Consider the following 18,480-nt stretch of genomic DNA (forward strand, 5'->3'; position numbering starts at 1 on the left):
AATCAGAGGAGTTTCCAAGAAACTACTTTTTGTGTAGTTCAGGAAATGTCAGAATACAGTGGTCTGGTTATCTATTAACAACCATTAAATTAAACTTTCTAACACTCTATTCTTGAATCTGAAACCAGGATGGCTTTTAATATGACTTAAGATGGCCCTCCTTATGCTTTGCAGAGGAGGAGCTGGACACACTGCATGCCATGCTTATATGACTAGACAAAATATTAAGTTTTTTGTTCTGCAATCCTGTCTTTACAATTGCCTATCACCATTCTGAACAGTTAGTAGAATAGAATACTATTCAACTAATAGAATAGAAGAGCAACAGGGACAAAATTGTTAATATAAATTAATTTTTAACCATAAGCCTGTATACATGGACTGAAGATGACTGAAAAAAAAATACATTGGAAATGGGTAGGAGAACATAACTGTTTTTAAATTGGCCTCAAAGCATGTTATTTGCTCCTTATTAATGCAAAAAAAACAGAAGCTGTCAAGATAAATTGCAGTAGGGAACTGTGTAATAAACTAAAAAAGTAGAGTGTATATGTAAAGCATTCTTGCCTTCTTTTGTATGATTAATGGAATAGTAACATTGTAAACCATTGGCATTTATGCCAATAGGTAGCTGCCATTCTGGAGTCAGGCTATTAAAAGGTGCACTTTCTAAGTTTGCATAAATACAGATGAAGGGACATTCCATCCACTTTCTGCCTTCTAAATTACTGACTGAAATGTTGGGAGTTTAGAGAGCTCCTACTATTCACCTTCTTTTTATTATTTGACATTGAGTCTTTTAGGCTTCAGCTAGCATTATGTTAGATCTCCTAACTTTATAAGCTAAAAACACGTGAGTAGGGATCTTAGAAATGTATATGAAAACATTTTCTGCTTGCAAACTGATTAGAACCTCTTTTGCAGGCTCCTAATAACCTGCAAAATGGGCCAGGTTTATTTTACTGATTTTTTAAAAAGATTCTGTTTGAATATGCTTTTATTCCATATGCCCCAAAGATCCTTTTGTACATTTAACTATTAACAGTTGCATTTCCCCCTAACAAGATGTCCGGTATACAGCATCAATTTTATACTGGATAAAGTTTCTGACTTGCTGATGAATTAAACCTAACTTTTAAAACTCGGTTCTTATCCTCCCTCTACAGGCGAATTTGCAGCGTTCAAGTAGCCACAGCATCATTGGCAGCAAATCCACTCTTACTTTTAAAGTCTTGTGTTCCTACAGTTTCTTTTTAGAATATGCAGACTCTCTTCTGCTGCTCTAAACACTGCGGTTTAGAAAAACCATAGATCTGTACACTTAGATCAGATCAGAAGGGAGCTCCCAGTCCAACATTTGGTGGAAGGGAAAAGCTCTTGTTTGGGACAAGTGCTTTCCGCTGCCTCTGTGTTCACCTCCAACAAAAGTCATGTGCATTTGAAGATCTCTAGTGGCTGCCTGTACCGTTGGCATCATTCCCAGGAGAGAGGGAGGGCCTGCGCTTTGACTTTCTGGTGCTGTGGCATGATGAGGTTGGAACTCCTTCTGCATCATAGGCTTGGGATGATCTGCTGGCCGGCTTTCTCCCTCTAACAACGATTCATCAGAGGCTGAACATCTGATGAGACAGAGCTAATCAAAACAATCATCCTCTGATTTGATTTTATTTTGCGTGTGTTTTCCTTCCTGGTGTGCTTACTGATCAACGAGATAAGTGCAGTGTTTCCTTTTCAATTGGACTTTAGTATCTGATCTTTTGATTGCACGAAACAAAACTTTGGTCAGAAGGGTAAGTGAGAGTCATTTGAAAAGAGATTCTGCACTTTCCAGAATTGCTTTTACCTCCTATTCAGAGCCATCCTTTTCCCCATCTTTTCCTTTTTTGTACGCTTTTGGAAAGGGTTAGGAGCCCTTTTTTTGTCGGTCCAGCAACAAATGTTTTTACAAAACTGTAGCAAAGCTCAACATGCCTGGCTTCTTTTCATTTTGTATTGCTAATTTGAATCTGTGTTTTGTGTGTTGAACTTTTTGGGGATGCCCAGAAAGTCTTAATACAGACTATGAATAACAAGTGTACCTATTTTAAAAGGTACAAGATAATGTCAGGTACCTAACGTTTCATAAGCAGACATTCTCAGGTTGAATTGAATACATTTTAAAAATGAAACCCAGCCACAACCTTCCCAAAAATTAGACATTCCAAAAAATGTGCTTTGGTACTTTAAAAAAAAAAAAATAGAACTTTTAATCACATTAACTCAGCAAACTGTGAATGAACGTTGTATGCATGAGAGAGAGAAAATGCAGCAAATTGGCTTCAGTGGCAATTTGCTGTTTCTTTTGTTGTTTTCTATAGAAATGGTACTTGCTGGATCAACACTACTTCTCACCTTGCCTATCCTTGCCTTTTCCCATGCAACTCCTTTTCTTGCCCTTACTTCATATTCTTGGTGATTGCATTTTGCTTTTCTCTTTATGCCTTGCCCTTAAATCTAATTTGCAAAACGGTTCCCAGTACTTATTAATATCCAGTCAAGATAAAATAAAACAAAAATCAGATGTTAGGTTACCTCTAGTAGAATTATGAAGCTATATGAATTATGAAGGTAGCAGAATTCTCTGCTGTGGTGATTTTCTTTTTTGGGAAAGGGCAATTGTTTGCCACTGGAAGGGAATCCGTAAGAACGGAAGCTTTATTAGTGTATCCTGCCCAATACTGATAGGCATGAGGCTGAAATTACAACCCCTGTGCTAGTAGTTTCTAGTAGATGAAACTGGATTATCTGGTGAAAAAGTCAAAATTCAGAGTTCACATGCTGATTCCCCAATACTTGTTAGGTTACTAGAAAAGCCAAGGGAAATAGGATTTTTCTAGCAAAGGTTTGTTTGTAAAACTTGATTTAAAAAAAATGATATTACCTTCATGGCAAAGGAACTATTTAATGTAATTGATTTTTTTTTTCATTGAACCAAGGTACTTACAGACATGGGAGCAAGAGGGATAATCAAAATACTGTGTATTCAGACACTAACAGGATAGCAAGTGAAATTGCTTGGCACTAGTGGTGGTGGTGGGGGGGTGCATTTCTGCATAAGCATCACTGAAGTGAAAAGACACAGGAAGTTATAGATGTGTTCTTGGGTGACTCCTTTTCACTTCAGTGACCGTGCTGCTTGGAGAAACTTCCAAAGAATTTATTCAGAACAATGAGATTAAAGCGACTTGTGTCATCACACAAAGAGTGTGTAAGGTATGTTAAAAATGTAAAGCAGAACTTTAATGGTGGTGTGCAGTGATTTTAACTTTTCAGAATACAGATTCTCCTTTCAAATCTTACCAGTTTCACTGCCCTCACCACCACCACCCACATCAGTAATCTGTCCTAGAGGTGAGTATTATATTATATGCAGTATGTTGAAGCATGTAAATTGCGTTTTGAAGTGAGGAGAAATACAAGAATTCTTTGCTGACCACTTAAAATCATACAGAGAAAACATGATAAAGTAGTAACTCTTTGAAGTCAGTTCTTCTCAGATCACAGTAGTATTTTTTATTTATTATTAGAGTTATATCCCACCTTTGTTTTGTACAACTCAAGGTGATGCATAGCATGCTGGGCAACAAGAGAACAGTTAGCTCCATAACTCCCAATGTAGACCAGTGTGGATACTCTGCCAAGAAATATTCAGTCCACCCATATCCTGCCTGTTGGTAGTGGGTGAAGCCAACATTCCTTCAGGATTCTTTCCTCCTCCTTAGATACTCTGCCTTTCCCAAGGAAAGCTGCCCAATAGTTTATGACTTATGATTTGTGGGGGTTAAGTATTAATTACTGACATGAATAAAAATATCTGTTTTGCTTACATGCCATTAAAAAAATCTGGAAAAAATGTAGTAATTCCAGTTGCTTCATCACACTGTGCAGCATTGGGTCAGTGGATAAAAGCAGTTCATGAAAATTCTAACTATACTGACCATATGATTGCTCCAAAAGAATAAATTTAGGATGACCATTTACCAATGCCCTTTCACCCTTGAACATCTGTACATCTCTACTGTACAGAATCCTTCTATATTCCTTCCATCTTTGTTGATCTTCTCTAAATCAGTTACTATCTGTCCTCTGATGTCCTTTAAGCATACCAAATTGAGGTTAGAATTTCCTCCTGATTTCAGAGATCCTTTGGAAAACTTTCCTTATTTTGTTTCCATCTTCATTGTCTTTACAGATGTTGTGATAATACTCCTTGCCTTTTTAAACAGCTCTCTGAAATTCTTTGTTAAGTTTCTTGAGATTTTTGTCTTTCTTGGCTTTGGCTTCTCTTCTTCTGGCAAATTTCACCATTAGGTTTGACATTGCCTTTTTTTCTCTTTGTTTTTCTGTTTCTTTTCACATTCAATAACGTCTTTGATTTCATTCCACAGTTCCTCCAGATCTACATCAGTAAGGTTCAGGACTTCAAAGCAATTCCTGATGTTCTCCTTGAAAATGATAGGTACATGCTCAAAATCATTTTTCCAAAAACTGGTTGGCTTTATTCTTCCACTTTAGCTTGACTTGGAGCAGTTTGTGATTTGTTCCACAGTCAGCCCCTGGCCATGTCTTTGCTGAGCTAATTCACCTCCTTATACCAGTTATATAGTCAGTTTGATTTCGTTGTTCTCTGATGATGTCAGACAGAGAACAACGAAACATAGGAAAGGTTTTTGTAATTTGAAGAAAAAAATTTGAATAATCATTGGACTGGCAGAAACTGCTAAGTTGTTCTCCTGTTTCATTTCAGTTTTCTAGGTCAGTTTTCTATAGTTTTCCTCACTATTGCCAACTTTGGCATTCCAGCTTCCAACCGCAAGCAGCAGATCTTGCTTGCATATTTTCTTGATTTCAGATTGAACTTGACCATAAAACTCAGTAATGGCTTCTTCATTTAATAACCATATTATTAAAGGGCTGTCTGTGAAGACTAATTGATATTATTCAGCCATTGACTGCATTATAACCAAGTATTGTCTTTGCTTTCTCCTTTTTATGAAAATAACACCTTTCCTTCTTTGTTTTTCATGCCCTGAATGGTAAACAGTATGATCTTCTGACTGAAAGAATCCAATTCCTGTCCATTTTAATTCACTGATGCCTAGGATTTCAATGTGTAGTTAGCTCTCTGTGTTGAGCTTTCTCATGTTTGTGCTTCTTACATTCCCTGTTCCCACTGTAATTCTGTCTTTACAGCTTTAGATTTTCTTTTCCTACATGGCAGGAAATTATGTATTTGTTTTCACTAAAGTAATCATCTATTTCTAGTATCTTCCTATATTGCTGCTCCCTGGAATAGATAACTGCTTGTTTTAGCTGGGCATCTGGGATGACCTTCGCACCTTAGGTGACCCTGCTAGATGTATAAAATCTTGGGGAAAAGTATGAATAGACTTTCGTTTAAATCACATATTCAAAACAGACATTTTTCTAAGTAGATATTCACCAATCATTATTTTGATTTATTATGACATCTCTGAAGGGCCTAATCCCATTTTTGTATTCTCTCACCCCTCCATTCAAGTTACCTAAAAGTATATTTCTCCCCCACCCCTCCCCTGGATCTCAAAACTCATCCTTGGTTCTTAGTATTCACTGGTACATAACCTGCAGTTATCACCAATTTACAGATTCCGATCTTCATATACATCCACAACAACCCAGATGATGCCAGTTCATACATAATAGCCCTTTCATAATTAAACATACAGCTTCACCAACTCCAGGAGATCACAGAGACCATTCGGATCTACATCATTCCCTTTTTTCTTAAGGGACATCAATATACCTATTTTTCTTTCATTTGTCAATTCATGCTCTCTATAGTTTACTCCTTAATTCCAAGTTGCAGTCTTTAATATGCCATGGTTATCATCAGATGGCCCATAGATACTGACCACCCCCCTCATGACATTGGACCATCTATGATACTATTTAATGAGAAAGGATGTAGACTAAGTTACCAGTATTAATTGCACCCATGTCACATGCACCATTTTCTGCTAATGATAAGAATACTACTGATCATTTGGGGCATGTTTTGGTCAGTATGGTACAAGTGCAACCAAATTCTAGGTTTACTCCAATGCAAGGTAAGATCTCTAATCTAGATACTGGCCTGCAAGCCACATACAAAGGAATTTATAAACACGGATATGCTTTGATTTTTTTCATCTAAGCATAATGCAAGCCACTGATTTTTTTTCTTTTCAATTTTTTTCCTCTACTGAATGAACTGAACCTAGTTGAACACAACATTGAAATGGGAATGGGAAGATGAAATGGGGAAGATGAGAATGATTCAGATCCTGCATTTAAAAACAATGCAGTTTGAGCAATTAGGGCAGATCTGGTAAATTAAACACTGACAAAAATCATTGGCCATCTAGAAAGATCTACTTCAGGCATGGAATTTTGATTTTCTAGCACAATGATTTTGTTTTCTGAGCCCTGTGAATACTGTATACAGTAAAATCATTTCCAGTGAAATGTTCTATCTTATTCTTTAATCAGGAGATTCGCTATAAATCCCCTTTAATTCTAAAACATTTGAAAGATCATTTTAATCCTATGCTTGAATTTGCCATTAGAAATGCCATTCTAAACACTCTTAACCTGGGAACAAGTTCAATTGAAAACAGTGAAACTTATTTCTGAGTAGAAATGTGTAGGATTTCATTGCGATGTTATTACATTGAAACAGAAATCATCTGGTCTTTCGAATGAGGAGAGCTGAAATAAAAACTTTGAAATAAATGTGGCTTTTATTTGGAAACAAACAGGGACTATTATAACAGGAATGTGTCTTTATGCAAATCTTCTTGTGGCTGAATAGAATAGAGGGCTACCTATTCCAGAAATTATTTTTTCTTAATATGCTATGTTGAAATTGTGTTCATTGACTAACCATACCAGTGGCAGCGCTTCCACCATCAAAGGCTTATCCAGTTGAGAAATTCCGCAACAAAAGATAGAACGATAACATTCACAGGCTTCACTTGACCTTTGTATTTGCATGATAAAAAGCATAGCCCTGGCACCCTCTTTATGTTAACTATGAGAACACTTACATTAATATGTTGTCAATTAATGTTTCTGCAATGCCATCCTTACTGTATTTTAAAGGTTTTCCAGTGTTAAGGTATTAATGCTGGCAGCACTTCACCAAAAAACTAGAAAGCTACCTATTCCAATATCTAACTGGTAGTCTTTGTGAAAGAAACTTCTCTCCAGTCTTATGCTGCAATTTTCACTGTGAGACTTCATTATGTTTTTGTTGTTTTTTTTGTTTTGTATTAGATGTTTCCGTTTTGTTTGCTTTGCTATGGAGAAGTGGAACAGTTTAGATATGGAAGCATATCTTCTATCTCATTGTATTCTGAACCATGAGCTCAGTACATGTAATGCAAATAGTCCATGGTTCTGTGGCTAAATAACTTTCGATCCATTGGAAGAGAGAAAATATCACTCAAAGGGAATGCTGTATAGTTGATCCTGAGGGAATATATTCTGGATTTAATCTGAATAATCCATTTCAACTATAGTAGGCTGGGTACACAATCATGTGAGATTTAATTATTCTGTGACTTCGATTTCTTTAGTAAGCATATCACCCACATTGGATAGGAATTTGTACTGTTAAATATAAAGTCGTGTTTAATCACTGATTAAGGCACCAGAGTTTTTCGGCGAAGTCACTGTACACTAAGCCAGTAGGCTTCTTATACTTTAGAATGTCATTATCTCACCAAATTTTCAGCAGGAAACCTCATCAAAACATTGTATATTTCAGTAATACATAAAACTGAAAGTTATATATTAAGTTACATATTATTGTCAAATGGTTAGTAGCCTTTCTAAAGGAACAGGATGGTGGAGCAGATTGTGAATTATTTTATTGAAGGTTGATTCACCTTTCCAACTGTGGGCATAACTAAAACTGTTTGGTGCATTATTCTTCTTGGTTTCTTCATTAAGTTTCACTAAGTTTCATTTACAGAGTTAGACAATCAGCAAAACATTTATTTTGCCTTTATTTTTATATTGTATCAGCCTTGTCTGTGCTTGCACAAATGTTAGTAAATACATTTTGCTTTATAATGGATCTCTCACATTTAATTTGGGAAATTTTCTTAGCAGTTTGCCAAATGGTTGTGCCTTTAAAAAAGCAAAAAAAAAAAAAATGAACACAATATTGAGATGTTTATATGACTGGACAGCAAATTTACTTTGACTCCCAATACACTACAGTTTCAAACTAGGGTAGAAATACAGGAAATTGTGCACAAAGCAGGATCTCCTGGCTAAATCTCAATAAAAAGAATAGCAACTGGGCCTCCATGACCACCATTCATCACAGTAGGTCTTTTCTGGAATGTTCTAAATATATTGTGCTCATGTAGTCTTTATTCCCCAAACCAGCAGCGTATCCTCAATTAATTGAAGTAATAAACTGATTAAATGGAAATACATTTTATTTGTAAAATAATACTGTAGACAAAATTGAAGAACCATTTTATAAAACAACACTAAACATACATTTGAGGAAGGCTAAAATACTTTATGCAGTTGTCTTCCTTGCTACCCCCAAAATATGCTGGACAATAATTCTTACCATGTTGGTTGAAAATAAAGGAAGTCTGGAGACCACCATGCTAGAGGGGCGTGTGTACATGCATGTAGGTGCAAACATACAACACAAAGTTGTCAAGACTCTTTTAGTGAGAAAAGTATCAAATATTTGCTTCAGTTGTTCCACAACAAGGCAACTTGTTTAACTGGGAAATCTGTAAGTCCCGACCTAGATTCAGTTACTATTTTGAAAGGAAGTAAACTTGAAAAGATGTGGATAAATAGCCAAGAAACAGTACAGGAGCTAATGTGGTGAACTGGTATCCTGTTCCAACTTTATATCTATGAAGACAGGGATTACATAGTTTATTAGCTGGTCCGTCCGTCCTTCTGATAGAAGGTAATTGCCTTACTTTAGGATTTAAGTGATATTAAATCCACTGGGATGTTAAAATTTACAAATGCTTAATATCAACAGGCCAAAATATTTTAGATTAGCCTTCTGTGGCATAATCTTAAGCATTTTTTAAAATGTGGAAGTGAGACCAATGTGTTCTTGAAGATCTACTTCAAGATAAATTAGCATAAAATTGCAGCAATTGCATATTTTAATCCCTATTTTGACATATGGAATTGATTTGAAACCATTCTGAAACTGCCTGGACATTTATTTTGTAAATGCCAGAGTAATTATGTTTATTATATTCCAGTTCAAATATATCAAGGAGTGAAGCATAATCTGTTAGAATTATTTCTACTTCCTTTCTGGATTAGAAAAATATTAAATGGGTGAATATATACTGTTTTGAATTGTTAGGTTTTGACAGATTCTGTATTCTGTTTGTTTATGCTCAGCCTAGTTATAGCTGTCCACTTTTTTCTGTAGTGTGTTGGGATTCTGCTAGAATGTCAGTGGCTACATTCATTAGAGGTGAAGAGCTCCCAGGGAAACGTTCATTCAGGCATGCACTGAAATGGAAGAAAAATGAACCAATAGGGGAAGAATGGGAACTGTGGGAACTATTGTTTGCATTCAGAGTATGAGGCTGAGTTTAACTTTTGATTTAAAAGATAAAAATAAAAACTTAAGTGCAATAAGTGTACTTTGAAATTTAAAGCTGTGAATGGTTAAAAGAAATTCACCTCATTCCTTCCAGATTGTTTTTTCCTTTTGTTTTCTGTGATTAAAGTGGCAGTGATCAATATTTTTAGGGTCATTCTCTCCCTTCCCACTTTAGGGAGAGTTCATACATTCATGACAACCAAACTCCTTGGTTCACCCATAATGCTCACTTTCTACCTTTTTTATAAAATCAGTTTCTGTATGACAGCACCTATAGTCCCAAATAACTGCTATACTATATAGCTGATGTTGCCTGTTGGTTGTCAAGAATGTGCTGAGCACCCCTTTTCTTGAGCATAACATTGAGCTTATATTCCTAACTAGTGATGCTCTGTATTTCATTATAGAGCATATGAGGTTATATTGTGACAGAATTATGTACTAGTTGAAACTGAGCACTAGATGCCCAACTACTGGACTGCAATAGCCCTCCTAGCCTAAATAGAGGAACTTTGCTTTTGTAACCAGCACCTCTTTGGGCTATTAGGGACCAGTGATGGGTAAAAAGGTAGTTTGTAAGCAGCTGAAAACAGTCAATTTCCTGGTTTTCTATTGTGCCTGGAATACAGAAAGGCTTGTCTTTATCTTCTGTCACACCATTTTCCTAAAAGAACTTATAATCTCTTAAGTGTTTGATTACATAGGTTGAACTTTTCCCTTCTCAACCATGCTGCTTCTCTTCAGTTAGGTAGGGAAAATGCACTAGCTGGATATTCTCTCTGCTGCATCACTGGAGAATTTCATTCCAATGATTTGTTACCACATACACTAAGTGTTACTATCTGTGTATTAATCATCACTTCAGGGATTTGCAGTCACAGAAAATAACAGTTACTCATGATTAGGACTCTGCTGTATAGATGGGAAATGTCTGTACAGGAGCATGGAGATGTTATAGATGCTAAGTTCTTACCACAGGCTTTCACCTACAACCTTTACAGTGATGATTAGAGGATCTTTGTGTAGAATTTGCCCAATATAAACACTGCAAAGTTAGATCCTATGGAAATGACTGCAAAGATCAACCAAAAAATGTTAAACAAGGTTATTCTACCATGTTACTGAAAAGGAGAAATGTTTTAATCAGTGCAGTGAAAATATCTATCTCAATACCGCATTCCTTCAAGATGTTTTTTTCAGAAATGTTTCAGCCTACACAAGTCTGCAATTTTAAGTCTGGCCTCTTTAAAAGACAATACTCATAGCTAGTTTTTTTAAAAATAACAGTTGAAAAACAATGTTTAAGAGGACTGCACTTACTTTTAATTCACAGGGAAATATGTTTTCAGCTTTATTGATCACTGCAGCGTTTTCTTATCACCCAGTCGTTCGTTTTCTCCAGTTGTTCACTGTAGAAGCTTATACAGATTTCAGTTGTTTTATTCTGATAAATCCTCTAGCGTAAATTCCTTTCATATGTATTTTGAGCTTTTTTCTCTCATGTAAATTTGTACAGTGGGAAATATTGTCCAGTTTGGTTTAGAGAGCATGAAGACATAAAATTTTAAAAATTGACAGCTGAAAATTAAGATTGAAGAACTATTTGTGTAAAGTTATTTAAAGAACTCTGTATTATATAAAAGGTTACAAGTTATATGTATTTGATGTGAATACCGCTACAATAAAGATTGACTGCATGGAAAACGCTTTGCATGAAATCATTAATAAGGGTTGTATTTACAGCTACATTATAGGAACTTCAGAGCATGGGATCAGAGACGTCTTATTCAGCTGCTGGATGAGGAAATCCAGAGCTAGTATTTCTAGCGGACAGCTGTCAACCTTTTTCTTGAAGAGCTCTAGCAATGAAGTGTTCCCTGCTACCCCTTCTAGGTGACTGACTGCATTGCCAAATTGCTCTTAGCTTTCTTTTACTACCATTTATAACAAGCCTCTCAGACCAAATTCTGGTTTGTAGGAGAGCATGAAAAATGTTTTAGTTTTTCAAAACATCTGGTTATCACACAGGAAAGGGCAATCACATTCCCATTTTTCCCAGGATTAAATATATCCTGCTTCTGTTTTGAATTGTCCTCCTCCAAACCCATTGCACTTTGTTTATATTCTTTATCGAGTGTGCTACAAGAGAACCACTCCTTTAAAAAAAAAAAAAAGAACTGTTTGCTGGGCTTTCCATTATAAATGGAGCACAAATGCTATGATTGACATGAGTTTTTTCCAAAGTCGGCATGTTTTCTTCCATACGTACAGATCCTTGGGAATAGCTTACTCATGTTTGATGTAACTTTGGTAAATGAACAAACAGAGCTTGACAGCGCAGTTTGGTATAAGACTCCACAGCAAATTTTTGCTTTACGTCAAAGAGGTTTTACTCAGCTAGCCTGAGAACGAGAAAAAATAAATGCTTTTTTAAAACTGGTGGTGCCTTAAGAAACAAAAGATGAAGATCAACAAGCAGGTTGGCAGTTCTGACCTGGAACTTCTGTGGCCGTTTTTATTCCTGCCTTATAACCACCTAGCACAGAATTCTAGCAAGCAGACCTTAAAGAAAAAGCCAAAAAGCTGGGTCAGTGTGTGGCCATGCCTCAGCAAATGAGAAGATGAAAAACTGGGATCAAATATTGAGGTGCTACAATGGATACTGGCAATGTAAATCTCTCTCTGGCTTCCCCATAAGGTATAGAAAAGAGGACGTAGGGGTATAGGTGGGGGAGGTGACCATGTCATGGTAGGAGTTCCTGCTTTTCAAAGAAACTAAAGCTGAGCATAGTAAAAGTTTTTTTAAAATCAAGTTGTAATAAACACAGAGCAATTATAAATTAAGTTTTCATGACGGGGAGCTAATGGGAAAGGAACTCCAGATGGGGAGAATTCCTAAAAGCACAATTGTAAAACAAAATATTATGAGGAAAAAAATGACTGACAGTAGAAGATGCCAGTATCACTACACAGAAAGCTTAGAAAGATTTTAAAAAGGGCATACATACAGTAGGTGGAAAGAGTATGCAGACATAATCAAGAATCATAAAAGGTAGTGTCAAAAACTAAAGCTCAGTATGAACCGATATTGGTAAATGACACTAAGAATAAAATAAAAAGGATTTACCCAGCTATATTCAAAATAAAAGGAAGACATATTATAATGAAATTGATGCAGTAATTATCAGACAGAAAATTTCTCAAGTACAAGCCTTCCAGAATAATCTTACTTCATTTTTTGATCACGTAACTTAGTAGATTATAGGAACACTGTACAAACAGTATCACTTGATTTCAGCAGTGTGAAATACAAGTGTGGGTCCTCATTACAGACTGGAATACTTCAAAAGAATTCCACAAAAAATTTCGAGAGGTGCTAAAGGTAAAATCTAAAAATGATACAGTACTAATGGTGACTGGAATGCACAATTTGGAGAAATGAACAAATTGTAGGAACCTGAAGAGGTAAGGAAAGAGAGAGAAGACACTGAAAACCAAGTGGAAAAAAACTATTCCCAAAGTTTCAACCAGGAAAAAAATCCAGCTGGCTTTAAGAACAAGCTATAATAGTAGCTGGAAAAAGATGGAGGATACAAGCTTTGAGTAAAAGAATGATATATGAACACAGTGGAACACAGACTTCCAATGTCACGTAAGAAAGAACCAGGAAATCTCTCCATCAAGTACTGCAATAGAGAAAAATAACAAGAACATGAATATGAATTTTTGAAAGATCAAAAAAATCACAGGAAATTTTACTGCTAAGGTAGAAATAATCAAGAGTAATCATCGAATGGATCTAATTCTATGGCAGGAAGACAAAGATTATACTGAAATCGTTTGCAGATAGGATTATAGAATAACAAATTTGAAGGTAGAGAATATGTTGAGAAACCGATTCCATGAAAAGATGCAAGAGCAAGTGTGTGCACTATCAAGTGTGTGCACTATCACTTCACACAAGCAACTATTTGCTTAAGATTGTACAAAGTAGAACCACGTATGGAGAGTGTGATGCCAAAAAATTGGTAGGCTTCACAAAAGTGAGAGGGAACAAAGTCAGAGAGCCAACTTAAGATGGACAATGAAGAAAACAAGAAAACAGATTTCAGCAAAGCCTTTGTTTAGGTTGTGTCATAATGAGTGCATCTAATTATTATTCTGGGGAACTTTTACAGTGAAGAAGCTATCACCATGAGTCCTTAGGGAATATGCTGCTATAAATAAAATAAAAACTACAAAACTGAATTTGGAGAAATAGACTAGTTCAGAAGAAGAAAGGGAGTGAGACCAGAATACATATTATAACTAACTTGTATAGCAAAGATAAGAACTGTAAGACAGAAAGATAGGTGGAATCAGAACTGAAAATCAAGGCACCAAAGATTTGATCTATGCAGACAACCCCACTTCATTAGTTAAAAGTAAATAACATTTTGAAGAGTATATTATGAAAAGAAAAAAAACTAGTTAATGTTAATTATTAATATCAGTTGGCATCTTGAGTGAACTCACTTTATGGTAAATAAGTGAAGGTAGTTTTGTTTTCTTGGGCGCAAGAATAGATAAAGATGGGTAGTATGAGATTACCCATATGGAAGAAAGCAATGATAAATTTACTGAAGTTCATAAAGGATATTTTTATGACAAGACCAGAATAGTTAAAACTATGGTTTTTTCAGTCATAATATATACACCTATGAAAACTATACACAGGGTAAGACCACCTTCACATTATGCATTTGTAGACCATTCCTAAGAGTACTGTAGTCTGCAAGGAGAACTAATTTCATAAAAGACTGACTGCACCTCTAAAATAATGAATAAGCAGAAATGCACAAAATTTGACACATGATACAAGCAGATGATAGACTAGGAAAAATGACTAAGGTTAGGGCAAGTAAAATACAAGACCATAATTGATAAAGTAGATGGAGGGACAGAAGAAATGACTGGTCTGTTCTTGAATTAATTATAATACTAGAACCAGGCAAGGTGGTGAATACTGTACATGCAAACATTAGAAGTTGATAGCATCTAACTATATCAAAGAGACAGAGCTCTTACAACTTCCTAGCAGGAACCAGATGTATAACCAGAGAATTAGCTTTGAATGTATACATTTTTAAATGCAATACAGTGACCTCTTGGTAGAAATGTAGAGAATTTAAAATAAACTATCAAGCCAGATCACAACTTGTTTTATTAGTTAAAATTCATATTCAGTCTATGTAAAGCAAAATACTTTCTGTACAGCTCCTTCTAGAGGTCTGTAAGCAATAAAGACAAATAGTTTAGTTGATCTTGCTTTTTTAGGTACATACATCTGAATAACTAAAATAAACAAGGCAGGCACAGTCTACCATAATACAGTTCCATCCTTGAGGCCTAATTCCTGCACAGTGAGAAGCAAACTGACATACCGCTTCAAGTGTTTTTCAAGTTCACTTACTGCCATTCAGTTTTTTAAAAATAATATATAATACTGTTGGTGTTCTGCAGCTGAGTATTTCCTAGTGTCATTAGGAAAGTAAATGGGATGAAACAAAATGCAAGCTGAAACAGAATGGGGAAAAGCAGCAGTAGGAAATATACCCCTACAGTTGGGAATAAGAAATAGCACTGCAGACCTTTCTGTTGTAGCTCAACTTTAATATGAGATTCCTTATTTTTCAACAGTAGAACTTAATGAATGCTTTCTAATTAAGCAGACCAACCTATTTAAGCAGCTAGTCTGAAACTACCTATTTATTCATCTTCATCTGGAGGAATTCCTAGCTCTTCATCTGTCCACAAGGAAGGATCTGGGTAAGGAAAGTGACCCTGTTAGGGAAAAACAGAAAGTTAAACATTTTAGATTACTTTCCCAACAGAGAAAATTGTTTCACAGCCTTGAATCAAGCAATTTTACAAGCAAACAAAATCAGATAATCCCAGCTATGGAGCACAGCTATAATCCAAAAGTACTTCAGGGATATACAGCTGTGTTCCCCTTCCAATTAGAGCCTCCCAACCAAAGCTGAATTTCTTTAGGTACTCCTGTCAAAAGCAGTATGACAGAACTGATATTTTGAGGGAAAGAAATCTAAATCTGAGTATTTGCATTCCAATTTTAGGATGCCTAAATTATTAAAAACGTTATGTTCAGCATTATTAGAAGCATAGCAATGAGTTCTCCAATTTGTGTTTAACAGTTCTCTTATTCAGATAACGTGATCATGTTTATAAGCCTTATTGGTCTGAATAAACTACATTACAAACATTCTGTGGAACTGGATTATTGGCTGACTCCAATTTACTAGTATCATGAATCTCTGAATACAGGATTACAACACTTATTGGAAAGTTGAAGTCTCAGAATTCTATCCGTTGGATCCTCACATCAGTAAACACTAGCAAACATAATCCAACCCATATTTAAGGTGCATCACAGAAGAAGCTAGAAGCCATCACTGTAACAGATGTGTGTTAAAATAAACATGTGACAACAGTGAAACAGAATGGCCTTCCACCCAGGTAAGTATAGCATCAACTTATATTACAATATATTCTGTTTTGAGTTAAGAAAGCTACTGCTTTAAAGTAGTTTCCAATCTAACAGCTCTCACCAGCACTTCGTCTGAATCATGCCAGAAGCGCCACAAAACCCAGAACCACATGAGGCCACTGACTACCTCGCCGACTACTACTGGGTACCGTGTTGGTGGTACAAATTGGCGGTAATGAGTATCAACATGTACACCTTCACTTGCCCTGCAAGATAAGAACACAGTAAGTGGTCCTTTAATCTCAGTTGCATACATTTTGCAGAATAACACAGAAACTGCCAAATTAGGTACTGGATGCAGAATTCCACCAACTAGGAATCCTTATGGTACTGCCTAATAGGACAGATAAGAAAGCAGAGCAGCATAGAAGTAGCTTTCTATGACAGATTTGCCTGTAATTAACTATTTTAATACAACATATTCTGTAATGCCATTTATAAGCATACAGCCAAAACACACTGCATTTCTATATTAGATCATTTAATACATCATACATTAACTGATTAATCCTTGCTACCACCTAAAGATGGATTTGAATTTTTACTATGGTGGAAATGGGTGAAGGAGGACGGAAAGTAGGAAAAAAGAAAAAAAATAATCTTTTACAAGTATTTACTTCTGAAAAAGGCACCAAAACAAACTTCTGGTAAGTAGGAATATCCATTCCCATTTCACTGGAGCAGTAAATGTTTTGGCACCTACTAAGCCTCACTACCTTGTGCAAACCAAGACCGTTCTTCCACTGGGTACATATAACTAGGCTTGATTGTTCTTACTGGTGTTATAGGCAGATATTTATTTTTTATCCCGCCTTAAATAACTCAAGACAGCAAACATACCTAATACTCCTTTGTCCTCCTATTTTCCCCACAACAACCCTGTGAGGTGAGTTGGGCTGAGCAAGAGGGACTGGCCCAAGGTCACCCAGCTGCTTTGTATCTTTCCCTCCAGAGTTTTGACAGAGAAACCATCACCACACATCTGTTGTCCATCTTTTACAGTGTGTATCTTAAAGTCCATTTTTGACTCCTGGTGACTGCCTAGACTAGTCCCTGCAGTTTTCCCAACAAGGTTTTTTGGAAGTGGCTTGCCATTGCCTCCTTCCTAGGGCTGAGAGAGAGGGACTGGCCCAAGGTCACCCAACTGGCTTCAGGCCTAAGGTGGGACTAGAACTCACAGTCTTCCTGTTTCTAGCCTGATGCCTTAAACACTACACCAAACTGACTCTCATCTTTTAATATGGAAAGCTTTTTCATAGGGAAGCAAAGCAAGCCTATTTTTCTTCCAGTTTCCCTTCTTTCTAAGTTTGCACATGTGCAGTCTACAATACTTTTGGAATCCATGCCACGGCTTCTTCCTTTCCCATGTCAGAAATGTTAAAAATTAATCCCTTGAAATGCTTACTTAAAAAAAAATCCATAAAGTAGTGCACCAATCTCTAGCATTGTGTCCCTTTTTCAACAATATCTCTAAGCCCTGTATGTATTTGTAACTGATTATTTATTTATTTGAATTTATTAGCTGCCCAACTCCAAGGGACTATGGGCATCTCGTTAGCATTCTTATGAAATTAAAAAAACTAGCAAGATTTATTGGAAGTGGGAAACAAGGTACTTCGGATATCGCGGGGGCGAGGGGGGGGTCGTGTAATGGGGACGATATCAAGTCCACTGATATTTTGATCCTGGGAAAACCTGGAGGGCTTTTCTCAAAATTGTAGGGGGAGTCAGGAGGAGTCTGGTAGCACCTTTTCCGGCGAGCGCATTTTATTAAAAAGCATAAGCGTATGCCTTTATTAATTAATATGCCTCAATTAATTATTAACCTGCCTTTATGCCTCACGAAAGCTTATGTCTTTTAATAAAATGCGCTCGCCGGACAGATGCTATCAGACTCCTCCTGATTTTTCCCAACAACGGAAAGGTGACCGCAGGCGCCCTGCACCTGATCGGGGAGAGAAAGGTCCTGTGAGCCAAGCAGCTCCACGTTCAACGCAACCAACTCCCCGTACGCCCGGGCCCAGCCGCTTCCCTTCGCCCACTTCGCCCACCACCTGCCCCAACCCCCGCCTCGCCAGGCTGCCCCACTCACCGCCGCACTCCGGGGCGCGGGCCTAGCTTGCCTCCGGCGCGCACGAGTCGGGTCACCAAGCTCAACCCCCCAGTCACTCGACACAAAGGCCCGGCCATCCCGGAGGCCGACGAAATCTCTCGCGGCCGCCAAGGTTACTTATGACTGCTGGGCGGGCGGAAGCTCCCGGTA

General features: G+C 36.8%; 2 protein-coding genes across 3 annotated transcripts in view; one reads left to right on the forward strand and one right to left on the reverse strand.

Annotated features, from left to right (window-relative positions):
- The window catches only part of BRAF (B-Raf proto-oncogene, serine/threonine kinase), a 70,360-nt gene extending 58,986 nt beyond the window's left edge, over positions 1–11,374 (forward strand). For both annotated transcript variants that reach the window (XM_063308782.1, XM_063308781.1), the window contains one exon: positions 1,167–11,374. In XM_063308782.1, coding sequence (XP_063164852.1) covers positions 1,167–1,189 — 23 coding nt within the window. In that variant the 3' untranslated portion in view covers positions 1,190–11,374. The remainder of the gene's footprint in view (positions 1–1,166) is intronic.
- A 3,927-nt stretch (positions 11,375–15,301) lies between these two features.
- Positions 15,302–18,465, reverse strand: NDUFB2 (NADH:ubiquinone oxidoreductase subunit B2). The gene is made up of 3 exons (XM_063308610.1): positions 18,310–18,465; positions 16,279–16,423; positions 15,302–15,493 (listed from the first exon to the last, which is right to left on the reverse strand). The coding sequence occupies exons 1-3, from the start codon at positions 18,405–18,407 to the stop codon at positions 15,419–15,421; spliced, it is 318 nt and encodes a 105-aa protein (XP_063164680.1). The 5' UTR covers positions 18,408–18,465; the 3' UTR covers positions 15,302–15,418.
- Positions 18,466–18,480: the final 15 nt, after the last annotated feature.

Source organism: Candoia aspera, chromosome 7 (genome assembly GCF_035149785.1).
Source record: "Candoia aspera isolate rCanAsp1 chromosome 7, rCanAsp1.hap2, whole genome shotgun sequence".
NCBI classification, from domain to species: Eukaryota; Metazoa; Chordata; class Lepidosauria; order Squamata; family Boidae; genus Candoia; species Candoia aspera.

Excerpts from the sequence above, each read along its gene's own strand:
- NDUFB2 (XM_063308610.1), bottom strand. The coding sequence starts at position 18,407 with ATGGCCGGGCCTTTGTGTCGAGTGACTGGGGGGTTGAGCTTGGTGACC. Across the intron at positions 16,424-18,309 it reads CCGCGCCCCGGAGTGCGGCG|GGCAAGTGAAGGTGTACATG; the intron begins GTGAGTGGGGCA and ends CTTATCTTGCAG. Across the intron at positions 15,494-16,278 it reads ATGATTCAGACGAAGTGCTG|GGTCACTTTCCTTACCCAGA; the intron begins GTGAGAGCTGTT and ends TTTCCCTAACAG.